This window comes from Chlorocebus sabaeus, chromosome 8, assembly GCF_047675955.1.
Source record: "Chlorocebus sabaeus isolate Y175 chromosome 8, mChlSab1.0.hap1, whole genome shotgun sequence".
Classification (NCBI taxonomy): Eukaryota; Metazoa; Chordata; class Mammalia; order Primates; family Cercopithecidae; genus Chlorocebus; species Chlorocebus sabaeus.
Genome location: NC_132911.1, coordinates 42,822,635 through 42,844,980, shown reverse-complemented (window position 1 = coordinate 42,844,980; position 22,346 = coordinate 42,822,635). Strand labels below are relative to the sequence as shown.

Sequence of the window (22,346 nt, the reverse complement as noted above, 5' to 3'; positions counted from 1 at the left end):
ATTTTTTTTTTTAGACGGAGTCTTGCCATGTTGCCCAGGCTGGTCTCGAACTCCTGGGTTCAAAAGATCCTCCCACCTTGGCGACTCAAAGTACTGGAATTGCAGGTGTAAGCCCATGTGCCCAACCTCAGCTTTGCATTTTTAATACAATTTCAGTCTATCCTATCAATCCAAATACATAATATTTTCCAAATAAGAAAAACCTAAAACATGTTTTTAAACTCAACTTGAAATCAGAACACTTAAAGTTTTGAATAAAATTGACAAATATTTATTGGTAATCTTTAACTTACACATTTGGCTACATATATTAAAATTTATATTTTATTTAAATATTCTAATTTTTCCACTTTCACATTTCAAGCAATTTATCCAAATTCTTCACACAGGTTAAAGACCTCAATCTATTGCAAGGGCATTCCCTGAGCTACTTAATATCTCTTCCCTGCACTCATCATTTCCATTTCCATTTAAAGTTACCTGAGATTTCTGAATGTAAGCATGATGGTTTACTTATCTGAATGTAACTTCTGGGAGTCTATTTGGATTTATTCCTTCACTCTCTAAGTTAAAAATTAAGACTAGTCTGGCCTGGTGCGGTGGCTCACGCCTGTAATCCCAGCACTTTAGGAGGCTGAGGAGGGTGGATCATGAAGTCAGGAGATCGAGACCATCATGGCTAACACGGTGAAATCCCGTTTCTACTAAACAAAATACCAAAAATTAGCCAGGCGTGGTGGTTGGCGCCTGTAGTCCCAGCTACTCCGGAGGCTGAGGCAAGAGAATGGCATGAACCTGGGAAGCGGAGCTTACAGTGAGCCGAGATCATGCCACTGCACTCCAGCCTGGGCGACAGAGTGAGACTCCGTTAAAAAAAAAAAAAAAAAAAATTAGGACTATTCTTTAGTATTACTTCACAGAATAAATCAATCTGGTTCCATAAGAAACACAATATGTGAAGTCATAAAAATCAATCCAGAATATGAAACTACTGGGCTCGGTGGGGTGGCTCATGCCTGTAATTCAGCACTTTTGGGAGGTTGAGGCAGGTGAATCACAAGGTCAGGAATTCAAGAACAGCCTGGCCAAGATGGTAAAATCCTGTCTCTACTAAAAATATAAAAATTAGCTGGGCGTGGTGGTGGTCACTTGTAATCCCAGCTACTCAGGAGGCTAAGGCAGAGACCTGCTTGAACATGGGAGGCAGAGGTTGCAGTGAGCCAAGATTGTACCACTGCACTCCAGCCTGGGCGACAAAGTGAGACCCTGTCTCAAAACATAGTAATAGTAATATGAAATTATTAATAAGGCCTGAAATGCAGAGCTCCTAGATTGCTAACACTAAGGTTCCAGGAGGACAGGGAAGAGACAGAATAGTTTAAAAGTCAGGACTAATTCCCAGAGAATGTCCTTAAATATACAGTTTTATTTTTTCTATTTTTTGAATTTTAATTTTCAAGAAATCTGTATCTGTTTGTTTTCTGAGATGGAGTCTCACTCTGTCGTCAAGGCTGGAGGGCAGTGGTGTGATCTTGGTTCACTGCAACCGCCGCCTCCCGGATTCTCCTGCCTCAGCCTCCGGAGTAGCTGGGATTACAAAAAAAATTTTAGTAGAGATGGTGAAACCCCATCTCTACTAAAAATACAGAAATTAGCAGGGTGTGGTGGTGGGTGCAACCTCCCAAAGTGTCAGGATTACAGGCATTAGCCACTGCACCCAGCCACAGATATGCAGTTTTGACCAAGGCAAATACAGATGTGAAAATAATATATAATGAAATTTAATGAATTTTTGACAAAGATCAAATCACAGTGTTCAGAGGCCAGGGACACTAACCTTTTAAGAGGCAGTATCAATTATAACTGTAAAACAAAAACAATGGTACTGTGCCAGTAACAGAGCTACAGGGTCACAGGGGGATGTTAAAAGGAATCTGGGGAGGGGGAAACTGGGCGCAGTGGCTCACGCCTGTAATCCCAGCATTTTGGGAGGCTGAGGCAGGTGGATCACAAGGTCAGGAGTTAGAGACCAGCCTGGCCAACATGGTGAAACCTTGTTTCTACCAAAAATACAAAAATTATTCGGGCGTGGTGGCAGGCATCTGTAGTCCCAGCTACTTGGGAGGCTGAGGCAGAAGAATCGCTTGAACTCAGGAGGTGGAGGTTGCAGTGAGCGGAGATCACACCACTGCACTCCAGCCTAGGGTACAGAGTGAGACTCTATCTCAAAAATAAATAAATAAGTAAATAAATAAATGGAATCTGGTCCCATTTCTTGTGTCAGACAACTTTTTTTTTTTTTAAATGAGACAAGAGTCTTGCTGTGTTACCCAGGCTGGAGTGCAATGGCACAATCGTGGCTCATAGCAACCTCTGCTTCCCAAGTTCAAGCGATTCTCCTCCCTCAGCCTCCCAAGTAGCTGGGATTATAGGCATGTGCCACCATGCCCAGCTAATTTTTGTATTTTTAGTAGAGATGGGGTTTCACCACATTGTCCAGGCTGGTCTCAAACTTCTGACCTCGTGATCTGCCCGCCTGGCCTCCCAAAATGCTGGGATTACAGGAGTGAGCCATCACGCCCAGCCAACTAACATTTTTTAAAGGCAGAAGTGGTCTTATTGGGAAGAACAAAAAACAAAAGGAAGACAGAAAGTCTTGGAAAAATACTGAAAGAAGTGCAGCACTCTTTAAAATCCATAAGTATTCACATCCCAACCAGGATGCTCATGAGCATTAGTTTTTGTGTTGGGATATTCAATTTCAAAATCTGCAGTGGTTCAGGGTCTGACAATGTGAACATTTTCCAAACCCCATGAGATAAACTACCCTCAATCAAATACCATCCTGCAAAGACACTGAAATAATCCCACAAAACAAAAACTATTGCATCTGTGTTTAGATAGTATTAATGTCCCTTTCCTTACAATAAAGTCTCTGAGGGACAGAAATTAGACTGACATTTATCTTTCTATCCTCTAGAAATAATGTTTTCAAAATGCTCTAACCCTATTTACAGTGGTTCTCATATTTGCTTTTCAGTTCAGAAATAGCATTAAGATTCTGTTAGTGTATATTAGGATAGCAATTACTTTCAGATTCATTTTGGTAGAGTGACTTCTACAGTAAAGGGAATATAATAAGTATTACATATTCATTGAACTTTTCATTATGCTCCAAAGTACTATTTTCTTACCATATTGTACCAGGCACTAACAATATATTTCTCTTCCATCTCTCTTTGACTCTTTGTTTTCTCATATTCTTTCTAAAAAAAAAGCACATGTAAATATGTAAAGATATAAAATAACTCGACATAAATAAAATACTTAATTGTTAAAACCCAGGGACACAATTGTAAAATATAACAAGGCTCCCAGAACATTAAAATCAAAACACAATTATTTTATTGTACAATAGAGTAAATTACCTCTAATGAGTGGAACAGTCGGTCTCGTTCCTGGAGCTGATTTTTAAGAGCTTGGATTTCTGGTGCTGCTCCTTGATTCTGTTTAGGATCTAAAGTACGAATAACCTGTAAAAAATAATAAAAGAAAAATTCAAAAAGTCTCAAACTTAAAGAATGTAACATTTAAGAAAAGAATGACTTTTTTTTTTAAAATAAAAGGATAAACTTATGAAAAATCAAAGGTTATCTTACAAGGGTATTTTAAAAAGTAAATGCAGCCTGGAGTGGTGGCTCATGCCTGTAATGACAGCACTTTGGGAGGCTGAGGCAGGTGGATCAGTTTAGTTCAGGAGTTTGAGACAAGCCCAGGCAACATAGTAAGAACTGTCTCTATAAAAAGTGTTTAAAAATTAGCTGGGTGTGGTGGTGCACCCCTATAGTCCCAGCTACTCAGGAGGCTGAGGCAGGAGGATAACTTGAGCCTGGGAGGCTGAGGCTGCAATTTGCTGAGATCAGGTCACTGCGCTCCGGCCCGGGCAACAGAGCAAGAATCTGTCTTAAAAAAATAAAAAGTAAATGTATAAAATAGTATTAATTGTTGTAACTTAAAGTAAAAATTTTTTATGGGTACATAATATTTGTGCAAACATAAAACTTTTTACTTATATAAAGAACCAATTATAAGAAGTAATTCTGGCTTAAAATTAATAAATGCAGTCATGTACCACATAATGATGTTTCAGTCAGTGATGAACCACATATATGATGGTGGTCCCATAACATTATAAAGGAGCTGAAAAAGTCCTATCACAAAAATAACTTATCATTGTGTAAGTATTTCCTTATACTATTCAGTACAGAAGCAATACTCCATACCATATAGCCTAGTTGTGTACTAAGCTATAGCATACAGGTTTGCATAAGTACACTCTACAATGTTAGCACAATGACAAAATCACCTAAGGATGCATTTCTCAGAATGTGTCCCTGTTGTTAAATGACGTGTGTCTGTAAAGCAGACACTACTGACAGTGGTCTACTCTTTTCCTTTCCTCTGATCTGGTCTGCTAGCCTTCTGCCTCTAATCAGATAGGCACTTTGGGGGAGAGGGTCCTGACTGGTGTGTAAGCCTATCACTGTGGCCCCATTTCTTTCTCTGCCGGCAATCCTGTTTGGGCATGGATATTTGATGTGATTCTGGCTGGCCAACTAGAGGACTGCTGGGAAAGGTCTTTTTACTTCTCCACCCAATATTTTCATTTAGTTTTATTTTATTTTTAAAGACAGGGCCTTGCTCTGTCACCCAGGCCGGAGTGCAGTGATGTGATCATAGCCCACTGCAGCCTTGAACCACTGGGCTCAAGTGATTTTCCTGCCCCAGCCTTCTGAATAGCTAGGATTACAGGTGCATGCCACCATGACCAGCTAATTTTTTAAAACATTTTTTTGTAGAGACGGAGTCTGGGTATGTTGCCTAGACTGACTTGAAACTCCTGGGCTAAAGCAATCCTCCAGCCTTGACCTCCTACAGTGACAGGATTACAGACGTGAGCCACTGTGCCCAGCTCCCCTAATATTTTTACTATCAAAATGTTCAAGCCCATAGAAAACTTGAAAGGGAAGAAAAAAACCCATTTACCCTTAACCTAGACTCACCAATTGCTTCGTTGCCATATTTGATTTCTCTCCACACACACACACGCTGTTACTTATTTGGGAGGCTATTTTAAAGTCTTCCAAATAAGTTATTCAGGTCTCATAACGCATAACCTTTAAATACTTGAGCACAAATCTCCTTAGATTAAGAATATTAACCTACATAATCACAAACCATTATCTGTAAGAAAACTGACCCCCTTAACCCTCAATCCAGGACTCAGAGGTGAATGTCTTGATTCGGCAACTAAAAGGGGGTTCTTTTCAATTAGAATGGGTCCTGTGCTCTCCCACAATCCATGGCCTGTTCTTGTTTTCATGACAGTGACTTCCATTCCAAATTTTGGATTTACCTGATGGTTTCCTGAATGTGTTATTTAGCTTGTTCCAATAAACCTTATTTTGCCTGTGAACTGGAAATAGAAGGTTGCTTAAATTCAGGTTAATTATTATTTACAACAATACTCCATCAGAAGGCACAGGATATCAGCTGTCCTATCACTAATTGGTGTTGTTAATTTTGATGACTAATAAGGTGACAAGTGCCACTCATTTCCCACACAAAGTACATTTTCTTCTTGGTAATTAGTAAGTAATCCATTGAATGACCTATTTTGACCACTGCTTCTTGTTCAGGTTCTTTTTATTTGTTATAAGATATGTTCTTCTCCTGAGAGTTTTCTGCATAAGAAGTTGCTGTAGTGTCCATCCATTATACTTGAGACTTCACTGAAATGTGATCAGAAGGTAGAGTGAGATGCCTACAAAATTCATACTTACACTTTTGGCTTTCTCTAAGTATTTTTTATATCGTTCTTCCATTTGCTTCATTTCTTCCTCTTTCTTTCGTAAAGCTTCCTGTAATTCTTCAATTTTTAAGGCTGCAGATGAAACATAGTAAAATATATATAGATTATAATATATATAGTTATAATATAAATACATTTATTTTAGATTACAACAATTTCAAAAATATTTTAATTGACTAATAACAAATAGTTAACAGCTTTGAGAGACTGGTCTATTTTTACACATAATTTTATTTTTAAAAAATTCAGATTTTTTTTTTTTTTTTTTTAACAAAAAGGTTTTCTTATAAATAAATAAAAACTCCAGTATGGAAGTACATAAATAAAGAATCCATGAAGGATGAATGGATAAACAAAATGTAATACATAGATATAACACATGCTTAGTTATGACACATGCTATGATATGGAGACATTATGTTAAGTGAAGTAAACCAGATACAAAAGGATAAATATTACATGATTCTACTTATATGAGTGACCTAGAACAGTCAAATTCACAGAGACAGAAAATGGAATAGCGGTTACCAGGGGCTGGGGAGAGGGAGGAAGGGACAGTTATTGTTTAATGCATACAGAACTTCAGTTTGAGATGATACAGTTTTGTAGATAGGTAAAAGTAATAGTTGGGCTGTGTGAATGTCCTCAACGTCACTGGACTATACACTAAAAATGGCTTAAAATGGTGTGTTTTGTATATTTTACCACAATAAAAATAAGTCTGTTCTCTCACCTCTTACCTCTTTATTAATACAAAAGAATTAACAAAACCAAGCTACCTACAGGAGTAAATATTTGGGAAGCACAAGTCTGGATGACTTACATGGAACTACATTATGAAAATATCTTAACATCATATAATATTCATTCGAATACAGAGTTAGGGAAAAATTCAAAGTACAATTCGAAAGTAAGACATTATAAAGATGATTATATACTCCCTATATGTAAATAGAGCCTATTTCTTTCTTTCTTTCTTTTTTTTTTGGAGACAGTCTCACTGGAGTGCAGTGGCGAGATCTCGGCTCACTCCAACCTCTGCCTCCTGGGCTCAAGCGATTCTCCTGCCTCAGCCTTCCCAGTAGCTGGGATTACAGGTGTGTGCCACCACTCCTGGCTAATTTTTTGTATTTTTAGTAGAGACAGGCTTTTGTCATGTCGCCCAGGCTGGTCTCAAACTCTTGAGCTCAGGCAATCCATCCACCTCGGCTTCCCCAAAAAGTGCTAGGATTACAGGAGTGAGCCACCGCACTGGCCTTCTTTCTTTTTTTGTGAGACAAGGTCTTGCTGTGTTCCCCAGGCTGGTCTTGAACTCCTGGACTCAAGCGATCCTCCTACCTTGGCCTGCCAAATTGCTAATTACAGGCGTGAGCCACCATACCCAGCCAATAGAGCCTATTTCTTAAATAAAAATTTAATATAGGCCAGGTGTGGTTGCTCACATCTGTAATCCCAGTACTTTGGGAGACTGAGGTGGGCAGGTGACTTGAGCCCAGAAGTTCAAAACCAGCCTGGGCAACATGGCGAAATCCCATCTCTATAAAAAATTATAAAAATTAGCTGGGCAGGGTGGCTCATGCCTGCATCCCAACTACTGGGGGACTGGTTAGGTAGAAGGATGGCTTGAGCATGGGAGGTCAAGACTGCAGTAAGCTGTGATCATGCCATTTACTCCAGTCTGGGCAACACAGCCAGACCCTGTCTCAAAAATAAATAAACAGTTTGGGCGCAGCATCTCAGCACTTTAGGAGGCCAAGGTGAGCGGATCATGAGGTCAAGAAATCAAAACCATCCTGTCTAACACGGTGAAACCCCATCTCTACTAAAAATATAAAAAATTAGCTGGGTGTGGTGGCGGGCGCCTGTAGTCCCAGGTACTCAGAAGGCTGAGGCAGCAGAATGGCAAGAACCCAGGAGGCAGAGCTTGCAGTGAGCCAAGACTGCGCCATTGCACTCCAGCCTGGGTGACAGTGAGACGCCATCTCAAAAAAAAATAAAAATAAAAAATAAATAAAATAAAATAAAAATTATGTAAACTCACTATCACTATGGCAGTATATAGCAAGCCCATTTAAAAACTATCATAATTAGGAAAACTCACAGCTGTTATTAAATCTTGGCTCTAGATCTTCAATAATGGCTCTCTTCTTCTGTAGTTCATTATTGGCTTCATGCAGCTTCTCTCTGTAACAAACAGGTAAATACCACTGACTACTGTTTCTGTAATTTTTTCCAGTTCAAATTAAAGATCTCAGTTCTTTATATTTGGATTACACTTGCATTGCACGCAAGTGATATGACAGAGATATGAAAAGACAAAACACAAATTTAATATATTTTAAAAATAAGTAAAAAATATTCCTCTGTTTGAAAAAGTAGTCATTTAGTTTAGATAGACCTGCATAAAGAGAGGGTATAGATTTTTTCTAGGAATAAGAATATTGAAATAACTTTGCAAAGGTTTTACCATGCAAAATCTTGTTGCAAAAAAATGAAGTTCTAAAAATAAGAATTAACAAATAGAATAGTACATATCAATAAAAAAATGAACTAATGATATACGCAACCACATGAATAGATCTCACAGAATGTTGAACAAAGGAAGTCAAAGGGGTAACAATGTGCGATTCTGTTGGTATGTTAAAATGAGTGGAAGATGATACAGATCAGCTGTGCGGCTTGTTTTGCCGTCAATCTACTGGGAGGAAGAATGAAGAATCCTGGTAGGTTACTGGACATATTCCATATGTTGATCTGGGTCACCTAGGTTTGGGAGGCCTTGGCAGGCAGATCACTTGAGGTCAGGAGTTCAAGACCAGCCTGGCCAACAGGGCAAAACCCAGTCTTTGCTAAAGATAGAAAAATTGGCCAGGTACGGTGGTGGGTACCTGTAATCCCAGCTACACAGGAGGAAGAATCGCTTGAACCTGGGAGGCGGAGGTTGCAGTGAGCCAAGATCGTGCCACTGCACTCCAGCCTGGATGACAGAGTGAGACACTGTCTCAAAAAAAAAAAAAAAAAAAAAAAATTCTAGGAACTTAAGATGTGTACTTCATATGTTATATTCCAATATAAAGGTATTTAAATAATTAACTGAAAGTGAGATATTTTCCCCTCGCATTTGTATAATATGTGTAATTTTCCCTTTATCATATTTAATATGGCACTATATAATGTAACTAGGAAAAAAGGCTGTAAAAATGGGAAGATATAGAAAATCACTAATTAAAAAAATACATCACTTTATGTCTGATTTTTTCCATGCATGAAATATGCTTTAATAAACCTTTTTCTTTCTCAATAAATTTTTTGAGGATGTGACTTGTATGCATTTATGACCTATGACAAAGAACATATACAATATAACCGTTAAAATAATAATAAAACTAAGCCCAATGAATCACTACCATGTTAAAAAATAGACATTGGCTGGGCACAGTGATTCATGCCTATAATCCTAGCACTTTGGGAGGCCAAGGTGGGTAGACTGCCTGAGTTCAGGAGTTTGAGACCAGTCTGGGAAACATGGTGAAACCCCATCTCTACTAAAATACAAAAAATTAGCCAGGCATAGTGGTGTGTGCCTGTAGTCCCAGCTACTCAGGAGGCTAAGGTGGGAGAATCGCTTGAACCTGGGAGGCGGAGGTTGCAGTGAGCTGAGATTGCACGACTGCACTCCAGCATGGGCAACAGAGTGAGACTTATCTCAAAAAAATAAATAGGCCGGGTGCGGTGGCTCAGGCCTGTAATCCCAGCACTTTGGGAGGCCAAGGTGGGCAGATCACGACGTCAGGAAATGAAGACCATCCTGACTAACATGGTGAAATCCCATCTCTATTAAAAATACAAAAACTTAGCCGGGCGTGGTGGTGGGCGCCTGTAGTCCCAGCTACTCGGGAGGTTGAGGCAGGAGAATGGTGTGAACCTGGGAGGCGGAGCTTGCAGTGAGCTGAGATCATGCCACTGCACTCCAGCCTGGGCGACAGAGCAAGACTCTGTCTCAAAAAAAATAAAGAAATAAATAGACCAGCTGCGGTGGCTCACATCTGTAATATCAGCACTTTGGGAAGCCAAGGCGGGTGGATCATAAGATCAGGAGTTCAAGACCAGCCTGTCCAACATGGTAAAACTCTGTCTCTACTAAAAATACAAAAAGCCAGGCATGGTGGTGGGGGCCTGTAACCCCAGCTACTCGGGAGGCTGAGGCAGAGACTTGCTTGAACCCGGGAGGCAGAGGTTGCAGTGAGCCGAGATCATGCCACTGCAGTCCGGCCTGGGTGACAGAGTGAAATTCTGTCTCAAAAAATAAGTAAATAAATAAAATTTAAAAACATAAAAATAAAAATAAATAAAAATCATCCCAAAAACTTAGAAGTCATGCATGTCTCTATACTCTTCCCAGAGGTAACCAAAGTCAGAATTTGAATCATTCTCACGATTTTCATGATGGTTTTGTCTTTGTGCTATTCCTAAAAAATATATTGCTTAGGCTGGGTGTGGTGGCTCATGTCTGTAATCCCAGCACTTTGGGAGGCCGAGACGGGCTGATCACGAGGTCAGGAGATCGAGACCATCCTGGTTAACACGGTGAAACCCCGTCTCTACTGAAAAACACAAAAAACCTAGCCGGGCGAGGTGGCGGGCGCCTGTGGTCCCAGCTACTCGGGAGACTGAGGCAGGAGAATGGTGTGAACCCGGGAGGCGGAGCTTGCAGTGAGCTGAGATCGCGCCACTGCACTCCAGCCTTGGGGACAGAGCAAGACTCCGTCTCAAAAAAAAAAAAAAAAAAAAATACATATATATATATACATATATACACACACACACACACACAATTTTGTGCAATTAAAAAAAAAAAATTTTTTTTTTTTTGAGACGGAGTCTTGCTCTGTCCCCAAGGCTGGAGTGCAGTGGCGCGATCTCAGCTCACTGCAAGCTCCGCCTCCCGGGTTCACACCATTCTCCTGCCTCAGCCTCCCGAGTAGCTGGGACCACAGGCGCCCGCCACCTCGCCCGGCTAGGTTTTTTGTGTTTTTCAGTAGAGACGGGGTTTCACCGTGTTAGCCAGGATGGTCTCGATCTCCTGACCTCGTGATCAGCCCGTCTCGGCCTCCCAAAGTGCTGGGATTACAGGCTTGAGCCACCGTGCCCGGCCGCAATTTAAATTTTATACATTAATCATTACGTATTATTCTGACTTGCATCTTTCACTAAACACTACGTTCTTGAGGTTCATCTGTGTTGATGTATTAGCCATGGTTTATTTTACATTTCCCCTATTGTCTGGTATTCTATTGTTTGAATATACCTCATTCAATCATTTTCCAATCGGTGAACATTTGCATATTATTTTTACTTTTCTGTGATTACAATGTTCTTCCATACTTTCTTCTACACGCCTCCTAGTATGCACAGACAATATTTCTAGGAATCTAGGATATATATAGTAGAACTGAGAGGTCACAGAATATGTGGCATGTTCAGGTTTACTAAGCAGACTGATGTATACTCCTACCAGCAGTGGATGAGAACTGCCATTGCTCAACATCTTCAATAATACTCAGTATGTTGGATTTTTAAAATGATGTGTAAAATGATCTCCATTGCAGTTTTTTTTTTTTTTTTAGACGGAGTCTTGCTCTGTCACCCAGGTTGGAGTGTAGTTCCATGATCTCGGCTCACTGCAACCTCTGCCTCCCGGGTTCAAGCAATTATCCTGGCTCAGCCTTGCGAGTAGCTGGGATTAGAGGCATACGCCACCATGCCTGGCTATTTTTTGTATTTTTAGTAGAGATGAGGTTTCACCATGTTGTCCAGGCTGGTCTAGAACTCCTGACCTTGAGTGATCCACCTGCCTCGGCCTCCCAAAGTGCTGGGATTATAGGCGTGAGCCACCGCACCCGACTTTTGTCTTTTTCTTTTTTTTTTTGAGACAGAGTCTTGCTCTGTTGCTCAGGCTCCAGTGCAGTGGTATGATCTCGGCTCACTGCAACCTCCGCCTCCTGGGTTCAAGCAATTCTACTGCCTCAGCCTCCTGAGTAGCTGGGATTACAGGTGCACGCCACCATGCCCTGCTCATTTTTGTATTTTTAGTAGAGACAGAGTTTCACCATGTTGGCCAGGCTGGTCTCAAACTCCTGACCTCAAGCGACTGACATGCCTTGGCCTCCCAAAGTGCTGGTATTACAGGCGTGAGCCACCACACCCAGCCCATTGTCACTTTAAATGTGCATGACGCTGGCCCTATTTGGAGATATCTGTGGCTCCTGTGGTGGGCTGAATTGTGTCTCCTAAAAAGAAAAATTGAAGTTTTAATTCCTAGGATATGTGAATGTAACAATATTTGGAAATTGGGTGTTTATAGATATAATTAGTTAAGATGAGGGCACACTGGATCAGGGAACGCCCTAAATCCAATGATTGGCATCCTTATCAGTAGGTCACGAGACACAGGCATACAAAGAATGACATGTGAAGGTGGAGAAAGAAACTGGAGTGATCTGTCTACAACCAAAAACATCAGGACTGCTGGCGGTTACCAGCAACAACAAGGAGCACAGAGCAGACTCTCCCTCCAAACCTCTAGAAGGAACCAGCCTGCTGCCACCTTGGTTCTTCTAGCCTCCAGAACTATGAGAGAATAAATTTATGTTGCCATAAACCATCCAGTGTATGGTAATTTGACATGGCAGCTATAGGAACTAACAGTCTCTATCTTCACTAATAAATCCTTTCTGATGAAGATTTTTCACCATGTAAATGACTGAGCACAGAATAATGGTCAGTTGGTAGTTTTACGAAATGACAGGCACTATATTTTTTGCCATAAAGGAGTGAGAATTTTTTTTTAAAGGACAGAATTCAGTACTAAATTCTCATTGCAGGTAATCTCACAAAAGGCAAAAGTAATATTTTCTGTTCTAGTACATTAAGAATCTGCCCACTGCTAGAATTGCTAGCAACTCTGTCGCCAGGAGTATCTTGTGTCTCCCATATTTACCATTTAAAACACAAAAACACAAACTGGATAGCATGAGGCATATTGCCAGAGAAGAGAATTTCTTTCCCATCCTAGTAGAATAAATCCACATTATCTTTGTGGTACTGAGGATGTCTGGTTTAGCACAGTGTAAAGTTGTAACACTTTAACGGGCTATCAATTCATAGTCACTAATTCAATGCTTGCCAGGAGTTTTGCTAGAAAAGGATGAGAAGGGGTGCAAGAAAAATTATGAAACATTTCTAATAAGGTCAACCTCAGTTAGAGATAAAGAGAGATTTCTTCTTCATGAAAAAACAAATGTGAATATTTTAAAATTTACTTTACCTTTTATACCAAAAAGTTCTTGTTTGTAACTCAAGGAAATATTTGAAAATCTACTGACAAGTTTTCACAGACTTTAAAAAATTTACTTAAGAAAGAATATTAGACTGCATGTGGTGGCATGTACTTGTAGTCCCAGCTACTCAGAAGGCTGCGGCAGGACGATCACTTGAAACCAGGAGTTCAAGTCCAGCCTGGGCAACATAGTGACCCTGTCTCCTAAAGACCTTAGAGCTCTTAAAGATAGGGTCTTTTTTTCTTAAAATTTTTTTTAAAAATAAATAGATTAAGCTGGCAATACTTTAGAGCTGGCAAGCTATAGCCCATGGGCCAAAACCAGCCTGCTGCCTGTTTGTATCTATAAAGTTTTACTACAACATGGTCACAACCATTAATTGATGTATTGTCTATGGCTGTTTTCAAGCTACAACTGCAGAGCTGAGTGGCTGTGACAGAGACCAGCTTTCAACTCCTAAAAAGCAATTATTATCTGACCCCTTATAAAAAGAGGTGTCTGATCCATGATCTAGACTGTCTCAAACTCCTAACTATGATTATCACAAAGAGAGAAAACCCTAAAGTCTCATTTGAGAAGGCAGTTCTAAAGCAGTCATTATTCTGACCTGAGAACCTTGGGCAGGAGTGACCCTTCAGACTCTCTTAATATATATTATAATTTTCTATCTCTTCAAGGGCCACCTATGCCAACGCCTAGACACACCATAACTACCTAATACAAAGCACGTCTGTTCCACTATAGAAGAATCAGCCTCAACAGCTTTTATACTTACAGATGTTCTTCAAGCTTCTTTTTTAGAAGGACTGACTAAAAATGAAAAACAAAGTTAGTTTATTACCTCACATTTTAACTAAAATAATATTTTTTTTAAGTTAAAAGTACAATAGTCAGAATTTTGAGTGAGCTCTCAGTAATTTGTTTGGTCAAAGAGCTGAAAACACACAATGTACCCCAGTTTAAATCTCTTTAATAAAGGGAGACATGTAATTAGATTATAATTACATTCCCCTAAGGGATGACAATCAGTATGAAATACCCACAACCTGTATATATGTATGAATTCTCTATTTATAATCAGGCAGATGAATAAAATAGGAATGAAAAAGCCACTTAATTATAGACCTAATATTCCTGGATTTGGTAGGCAGACAGGACCCTAGTAATAATAGATTTCCTTTAAGACACTTACCTGCTATTTTCCTTGAGTCATGATAAAGTATTGGGTCAGCTTCTATAAATACGTCTGACTTAATCAGTGACTTATGAAAATGCACAGGTTACAAATAATTTATGCAATGGTATGGGAATGTGAAGGATAGCATACGCACAACCTTTAATATGTTGGAGAATGTAGCTTTCACTGGGTTAAAAAAAAAAAAAAAAAGACTCCTGAAAAGCAGGAGATCAAAATTGACCTAAAAATAAACAATAAAGACATTCTCTATAAGACCACTAAATTTCATAATTAAACTTACACAGTACATACTATTAATCAATTTTATGAAACATTTTGAGATAAATAGTTATATAATTAATTCAGTCAAAACCCAATATACCTTATAAAACAAATTGTCCAATCAACGCCAGTGATGAGGGAAAAGGAACTCTCACACTAAGTTCTTTTGATAATAATTACCATAAATTTTTACTCATTTCCATTCTAACACAGCTCTGTAATACTTCAACTTTCACTTCTTTCCTCAATATGTTAACTATAGTTACCTCAGTAGATCCACATGTCCTCTATCACCGCTTCCCAAATATACAAAAAGATAACCCTGTTAACTTTATTTTATTAAAAAAAAAAAAAAAAAAATTGGAAACAGGGTCTCACTTTGTTGCCCAAGCTGGTCTCGAACTTGTGGGCTTCAGTGATCCTCCTCCTACCTCGGCCTCCCAAAGTGCTGGGATTACAGGTGTGAGCCACTGCACCCGGCCAACTCTATTAACTTTCGATTACTGCTCATTCCTTCTTTAGCACAGGGGTAAAATGTAAATACTTTTCAGAAACTTTAATTCTGTGCTTATGATTTGATTAGAGTCTAGCAAAACTTTAACCCTGAGAAGATATATAATAAAACGGTTAAATGGGTGGTTAATATGCCAAACAATGCTCTAAATCATGTCATAGACACTGTCATATGTAAACTTCACAGCCTGTGTAACAATAGCCCCATGTTACAGTTGAGGAAGGACAGGCTGGAGAACATTTAGTAGCTTTCAAGTGGCAGATCCAAAACCCAGGTCTGCCAGACCCCAGAGTCCATGCACGGCCTTCAACTCCATGCTTCCTATGCTGCAGTGCCTCTCCAAACTGAAGACTGTTCCTACCAAAGCATGGGGCAGGAGGAGGGTAGACTATATCAAGATAATTTATATAAATGAATTAATTACAATAATGGGATGGAACAGGAGTGGAATGGGGAATAAAACCAAGAGCAGACTTCTTGTCAGTTGACTCTTTAAGAGTTCGATATCCTTTAAGTATCTTAATTGTAAAGGTCCTAAACCTACAAGGCAAGTAATCCAGATATTCATTTCGTACAAAACTACCTTAATAAAATTTTCCATACCATCAACTATGATGGCAGTCTAAATCCAAAAACTGCTCACTATATAAAAATGAAAAGGAAGCCATACTTACAATAGCCTTGAGCAGAAACCATGCCAAGAGACAGAGAGGACAAATTAGTATGAAGCAAACACAGCAGCCAAGAGAAGGAACGATTTAGTAATTCATGAACAGAAATAAAAGATATGCAGTTTTTTTTTTTTTTTTTTTTGAGATGGAGTCTCGCTCTGTTGCCCAGGCTGGAGTGCAGTGGCACAATCTCTGCTCACTGCAAGATCTATCACCCGGGTTCACACCATTCTCCTGCCTCAGCCTCCTGAATAGCTGGGACTACAGGCACCCACCACTATGCCTGGCTAATTTTTTATGTATTTTTAGTAGAGACGGGGTTTCACCGTGTTAGTCAGGATGGTCTCAATCTCCTGACCTCATGAACCGCCCACCTGGCCTCCCAAAGTGCTAGGATTACAGGCGTGAGCCACTGTGCCCAGCCCAAGATATGCACTTTTTAAAAGAAATGTACATTTTTCTTTTTTCTACTGTCTCCTCATCTTGTCTTGTGCTCTAAAGTTTTATATATTGTGGCTAGCTCAAATTATCCATAGGGCTGGATATAACAATGGTTTTCTGCTTCCATGCTAAAAACAAATTACATAAAAATAATAGTAAAAATGTGCAACCCCTTCTACTCTGACTTAAGATTACATGAAAGGACTGTGCTTTTGATAACAGAAGCTAGCAGAAGTTATGTTGTTCTTCTCCAGAGGGGACCATTTCCTTTGGCAGGTTGCTTTATGTGTTGTACATTCCCGAGATGCAACACTCTTAAGTTAGAGAAAGAGAAAAGTAAGACAAAAACATAAAAATATTTGCTGGGGCAAGAACCATATATCCTGTACTGTACTATTTATTTCTCTAAGTCATTTGGAGGCACGGTTTCAGCTATCTGAATCTTTTCTACATATAGAAATGAGCTCAGAGCAAAGTTCTGCTTAGTTTACAGTAAGACATTGGTATCTGGACAATGAAATAAATGGACGAGTTTATGTAAATAGTACTTGACAGGGCTGGCATCTCACCTCTGAAATACGTTCTGTTAAAGTAATGGCCCACAGCATATTTAATTAGATTTGATTACCATAGTGATACCTAATCAAGCTATGCCAAATTATCTTTTGAAGAATAAATGCTTTTATATTTTAATGTAAGAGAACCATGCACAATGGCCATCATTGTAACACTGAAGTTTAAGTTGATTCTGATATTTCACCATTTTTACTTCCCATGTACCACATGCCCTTCCCTCACTCCCATAACAAATCAATAAAAGTCTCCTCAGACTTTTAGAGACCAGAATGGATTCTACATTTATCTCAGTTTAAAGGACCTAGTGATTTCACTGAATTAAGAAATGTTGCCCCATTCAGTTCATCTCTAAGATACTTAATTAGGCTTAGTAATATTTTAATACACTCATGTAGTTTTGTTTCACCTCTTTGTGATTTAGCATTTTGAATAAAAACATGTTTTAAATTTTAATAAGGGCATACGGAAGTTTAAATGTTGGTGACAATTTTAGGAATCAGAAATCAATCTGGGAATCTAACAAGGACTGCCAACACATTGATTAAGGGATGAGCTAACATCACTCATGTTAGAATGAAGAACATGTTACCAATATACACAAGATGATGTCTGGAGAAATTCATTAAGCTAGGCCATGGATGAGCTTTTTGTATCTAGTATTCACAAATTTTAAGTAACATACTTAACTCCCTTTCTTTGGTTCCTTTTGTTTTTATATCCTCTTATGTTAAAAAGGCCAAATGGAATTGGCTACATCTATAGTTTTGAAGTTAATCCTCCAGAATGACTCTATCAATGGAAACAAACATTTATGCTCAAATGTCAGAGTTTACAGCAAATTACACTGGTAACAGGAAAGAAACAAAACATCTGGTTGAAGCAAAGACTGATCACCAAAATTTGTTTTTTCTCCTCTTTACATTATTTTTGAACACTCTTTAAGTCTTAGCTCTGTTGTTTACTGTTCATTGAACATAAAGGATTTGCAAAATTTGACTTACACTTTTGCCAGAGATAGACGACTATGTGCTACCTAAGTACTGTGACAGAAGGTTAAAACGCAGGTGTGAAGAAAGGCAGTCCTTGGCTAATACATTTACACTATTCTAGTGCAAGTGTGCAGAGTTGTGACAGAGACGCAGAGTGCTGGGGGATGTGAAAAAAGGGCCAGTGTTGGGGAACAGAAGGAGTAAGAGGGATTCAGAGATTTAGAGAAAATGCAATTCTAGGGACAGCAGTATTTTCTTAAAATCACTTTTATATTAAAAATTTCTACTTGAACATTCCAAATTCCCACTAGCAATTTTTTTTGACCAAAGGGGAAAAACCCTATACTTCATCTTTGAACACTTGAGTTGAGCACATTTAAAACATAAAGCCTCAATTAATTCCTCAGTTGGTAACTAGAAATGAATTTCTAATTCCCAGCAGAGTTAATCTGAAGAGACAGATCCGGTCCTTTTTATAAAGAATGTTAGTAAAAAGGAAAACACTGTTTCTTTTCTATAACCAATATAATACTAAATTATTTTGATAAAAAACATCAAATAAAAAATAAAAGTTATTTCTCAACATTGTGAAACTGACGGACCATGGTTGGTACATATTAAAACTTACATCTTCTGCTTTTGAGCCTTGATCCTGTAAAGATTTTTGTAATTCTTCAACTTGTGACTGTACTTCCAGAAGTCTTTGATTCACCAGCCTAGAAATGAAATGTACATTAATTTTCCAAGTAGTGACTTATGTATGCCTTTTTTCCTTAGGTTGTCATATCAGTTAGAAAGTATAATTAACAAAATAAAGTCTCATGTTATAGCAGTAGTAGTATAGTAGTGGCCTAATGTCATGAGTGGCAGCTTACTTTTCTGATTATTTTTGGTATTGCTTGAAATTTCGAATGATGACTTCTAACACAGTGTTTGGGTGGGCACATATTTTAGAAACAAGGTAGTTATACATATTTCTCTGAAATTCTCTTCAATACATGTTTATGAAGACTATGTCTCAAGGACTGTGCTCAGCATTAGTATTAAAAGATCTCTGCACTCAGGCAGGGCATGGTGGCCCATGCCAGCACTTTGGGAGGCCGAGGTAGACAGACTGCATGAGCTCAGGAGTTTGAGAACAGCCTGGCCAACATGGTGAAACCCCATCTCTACCAAAAATACAAAAATCAGTCAGGCATGGTGGTGAGCACCTGTAAGTTCCAGCTCTTGTGGGGATGAGGTAGGAAGATTGCTTGAGCCCAGGAGGTCGAGGCTGAAGTGAGCTGTGTTCGTGCCACTGCACTCCAGTCTGGGCAACAGAGTGAGACCCTGCCTCACACACACACACACACAAAAGATCCCTGCCCTCACGGAATTAAAGCCCAGTGGGGAGGAAAAAGTGTAAACAAATAAAATACAATCAGATAAAAACTTCCAAGTAGTACATAGATGCATATAAAAGTGATAGCTGGTCAAAGAAACAGTAACTCTCTGGACGAGTTAAAATACACTGGACTTGAAAAGAGACTAGAATAATAAATAAAACATCTGTGGGTTATGGGTGGAAAGGAGATTCAAGACAGAGGTCAGTATGTCCAAAGTATGCAGAAAAATAAGAGGATGCAGTGAATTCAGGAATGGTATGATGATGAGTATGTTATGAGAGGAAGAATGGCTGGAGAGAAACTGGGGAAAAGGAGATCAGCACAACCTTGTATGGAATACAAAGTGTCTGCTGGGATTACCCTGTAATCAGCAAGCCTCAAGCTGAAACTGGAATAACTCAGACAACCTTAAATAACGCTGATTCCACAGTTTGACTTTCTTTTTTCTTTTTCTTTTTTTCTTTTTTTCTTGAGATGGAGTCTCCCTCTGTCACCCAGCCTGGAGTGCAATGGTGCAATCTCAGGTCACTGCAACCTCTGCCTCCCAGGCTCAACCAATCCTCATGCCTCAGCCTCCTGAGTAGTTGGGATTACAGATGCACACCACCACGCCTGGCTAATTTTTGTATTTTTAGTGGAGATGGGGTTTTACTATGTTGGTCAGGGTGGTCTCGAACTCCTGACCTCAGGTGATCCACCCACCTCAGCCTCAAAAAGTGCTGGGATTACAGGCATGAGCCACCGTGCCCAGCCCATGGTTTGACTTTCATAAATTCCCTAGGTCATGATGCAACATTCAGGAGACTAGCTTACTTCCAAAGGTGTTGGGTGATAGTGAAGGATTGCAAGAAGGGAAAACATGGTTAGACAGATCATACAGGTAGCATGTCAGACAGATCACTTTGGTTTTACAATGGAAGATATTATTTAAAATGTTCAAGAGCAGGCATGAAGATGAGAGAATGCTATTATTACTATTATTATTACTAAATATGCCTGAAATAGAAAAGGACAGAGGAGGAAATAGAAAGGGACAGAGGAGGAACTATCTTGAGAAAAGGCAAAAGAATACAAGGATTTTGGTATTCACTGAGAAGGCAAGACAAAAGGAATAGGATAAGAAAGAAATATAGGGATCTGATTTTACATTTGTTGAAAATGAAATGCCTAGAAATTTGTCAAACAGCTAGATACCTCAATCTAAAGCACAGAGAAACCTGAGTTGAACATACAGATTTGGGAGCCATTTGGAGTTAACTGAGGCCATGAGCAAAAATGATATTGTCTAGAAAGAGTGTGAAAAACAGTGTAAAAGACTAACAAAGATGGCCCATGGCAGATCAACCAAGGAGTAGAAAAAGGAACCTCACCCTGAAGAATATCAGAGAATGACAGAGAATATAAGAGAAGGCCATTATTGAAATAAAAAATTTGAAGAAGGGGGAACTGAATAACAACACTGAATATCGTAGAAAGATGAGGAAAGATAAAGTCTTGAGTGCTGCTACGGGATTGGCCATTTAAGAGATGACCAGTTACCTTAGTAAGAAATACTTTCGTGAAATGGTAGTAGTAGAAGCCAGACTGCTCCAAATTAAGGAGAAAACAAGACAACCCCATGTTTAGAATCCAAATAGCCAAAAAGTTTAATAAGAAATTTTTTTACTTAAATTACAAGACATTATAGGTTTATAATTTAGAAAGGATCACAATAAAAATGTAATTAAAGCTATAATAACTTTTTCACATCAAGGTAAAAAAATCTGAGTGGTTCTGAGTAACAAAAGGATAAATTATCTGAAAAATCCACATTCAATATGGGGACACAGGTCCATAAACACATTACTAGTAATACCGTAATACTGTTCAGTCTTTTCAGAAAGCAAAGTGGAAATATGTATCCAACTAAAAGATTATTTCAACTATCCATCTTAGTCATTTTTGAGATTATTTCATCAAACAATACTGTAAGCCTACTAGGTGGAAGCCATTGTAAACATCATAAAACACAATCCAGTGTGTACCAAGATGTTCTTTGGAATGGTTTAAAAACAGCTAAATTCTCTCAATGGGGAATAATAGGTGAGCAAAAATAGTAGTGGAACTGTTAAAGTATGAAGTATGTAAGTAACATAAATATAAGTAAAATATTTATGAAAAAAGTACATCTATAAAACACTCAAAAAACTGAAATAATATCAAGCATCTTCTCTGAACACAGTAAAACTAGAAATCAGTAACAAAAGAAATTTTGGAAACTATACAAACACATGGAAATTCAACAATATGTTCCTGAATGACCAGTGGGTCAATGAAGAAATCAAGAAGGAAACTGAAAAATTTATTGAAACAAATGATAATGGAAACACAACATACCAAAACCTATGGGATACAGCAAAAGCCGTAGTAAGAGGGAAATTTACAGGCATAAGCATCTACATCAAAAAAGAGAAAAACTTCAAATAAACAACCTAACAATGCCACTTAAAGACCTAGAAAAGGAAGAGCAAACAAAACACAAAATTAGTAGAAGAAATAATAAAGATAAGAGCAGAGTAGGCGTGGTGGCTCACACCTGTAACCCCAGCACTTTGGGAGGCCAACGTGGTTGGATCACTTGAGGTTAGGAGTTTGAGACAAGCCCGGCCAACATGGTGAAACCCCATCTCAACTAAAAATACAAAAATTAGCCAGGGGTGGTGGTGCACGCCTGTAGTACCAGCTACTCTGGAGACTGAGGCAAGAGAATAGCTTGACCCCAGGAGGTTGAGGTTGCAGTGAGCCATCGTGCCACTACACTCCAGCATGGGTGACAGAGTGAGACTCTGTCTCTAAATAAATAAATAAATAAGGATCAGAGCAGAAATAAATGAATTTGAAATGAAGAAAACAATACAGAAGAGCAACAAAACAAAAACCAGTTTTTTAAAAAGATAAATTGACAAACCTTTAGCCAGACTAAGAAAAAAAGAGAGAAGACCCAAATAAACAAAATCAGAGATGAAAAATGAGACATCACAACTGATACCAGGGAAATTCAAAGAATTACTGGTTATTATGAGCAACTATATGCCAAAAAATTGAAAAATCTAGAAGAAA

The 22,346-nt window shown here is 38.8% G+C and overlaps 1 protein-coding gene across 4 annotated transcripts in view; it reads right to left on the bottom strand.

The window, feature by feature from the left end:
* Nucleotides 1–22,346, bottom strand: part of HOOK3 (hook microtubule tethering protein 3) — a 137,476-nt gene that overhangs the window by 13,958 nt on the left and 101,172 nt on the right. For 3 of the 4 annotated variants that reach the window (XM_073018060.1, XM_007962356.3, XM_073018061.1), the window contains 6 exons: nt 18,491–18,578; nt 13,988–14,022; nt 7,974–8,056; nt 5,844–5,944; nt 3,429–3,533; nt 3,195–3,266 (listed from right to left, as the gene is read on the bottom strand). In XM_073018060.1, coding sequence (XP_072874161.1) covers nt 3,195–3,266; nt 3,429–3,533; nt 5,844–5,944; nt 7,974–8,056; nt 13,988–14,022; nt 18,491–18,578 — 484 coding nt within the window. Of the gene's footprint in view, nt 1–1,408; nt 1,588–3,194; nt 3,267–3,428; nt 3,534–5,843; nt 5,945–7,973; nt 8,057–13,987; nt 14,023–18,490; nt 18,579–22,346 lie in introns of those variants that run through there. The other variant, XM_073018059.1, reaches the window with a different exon arrangement.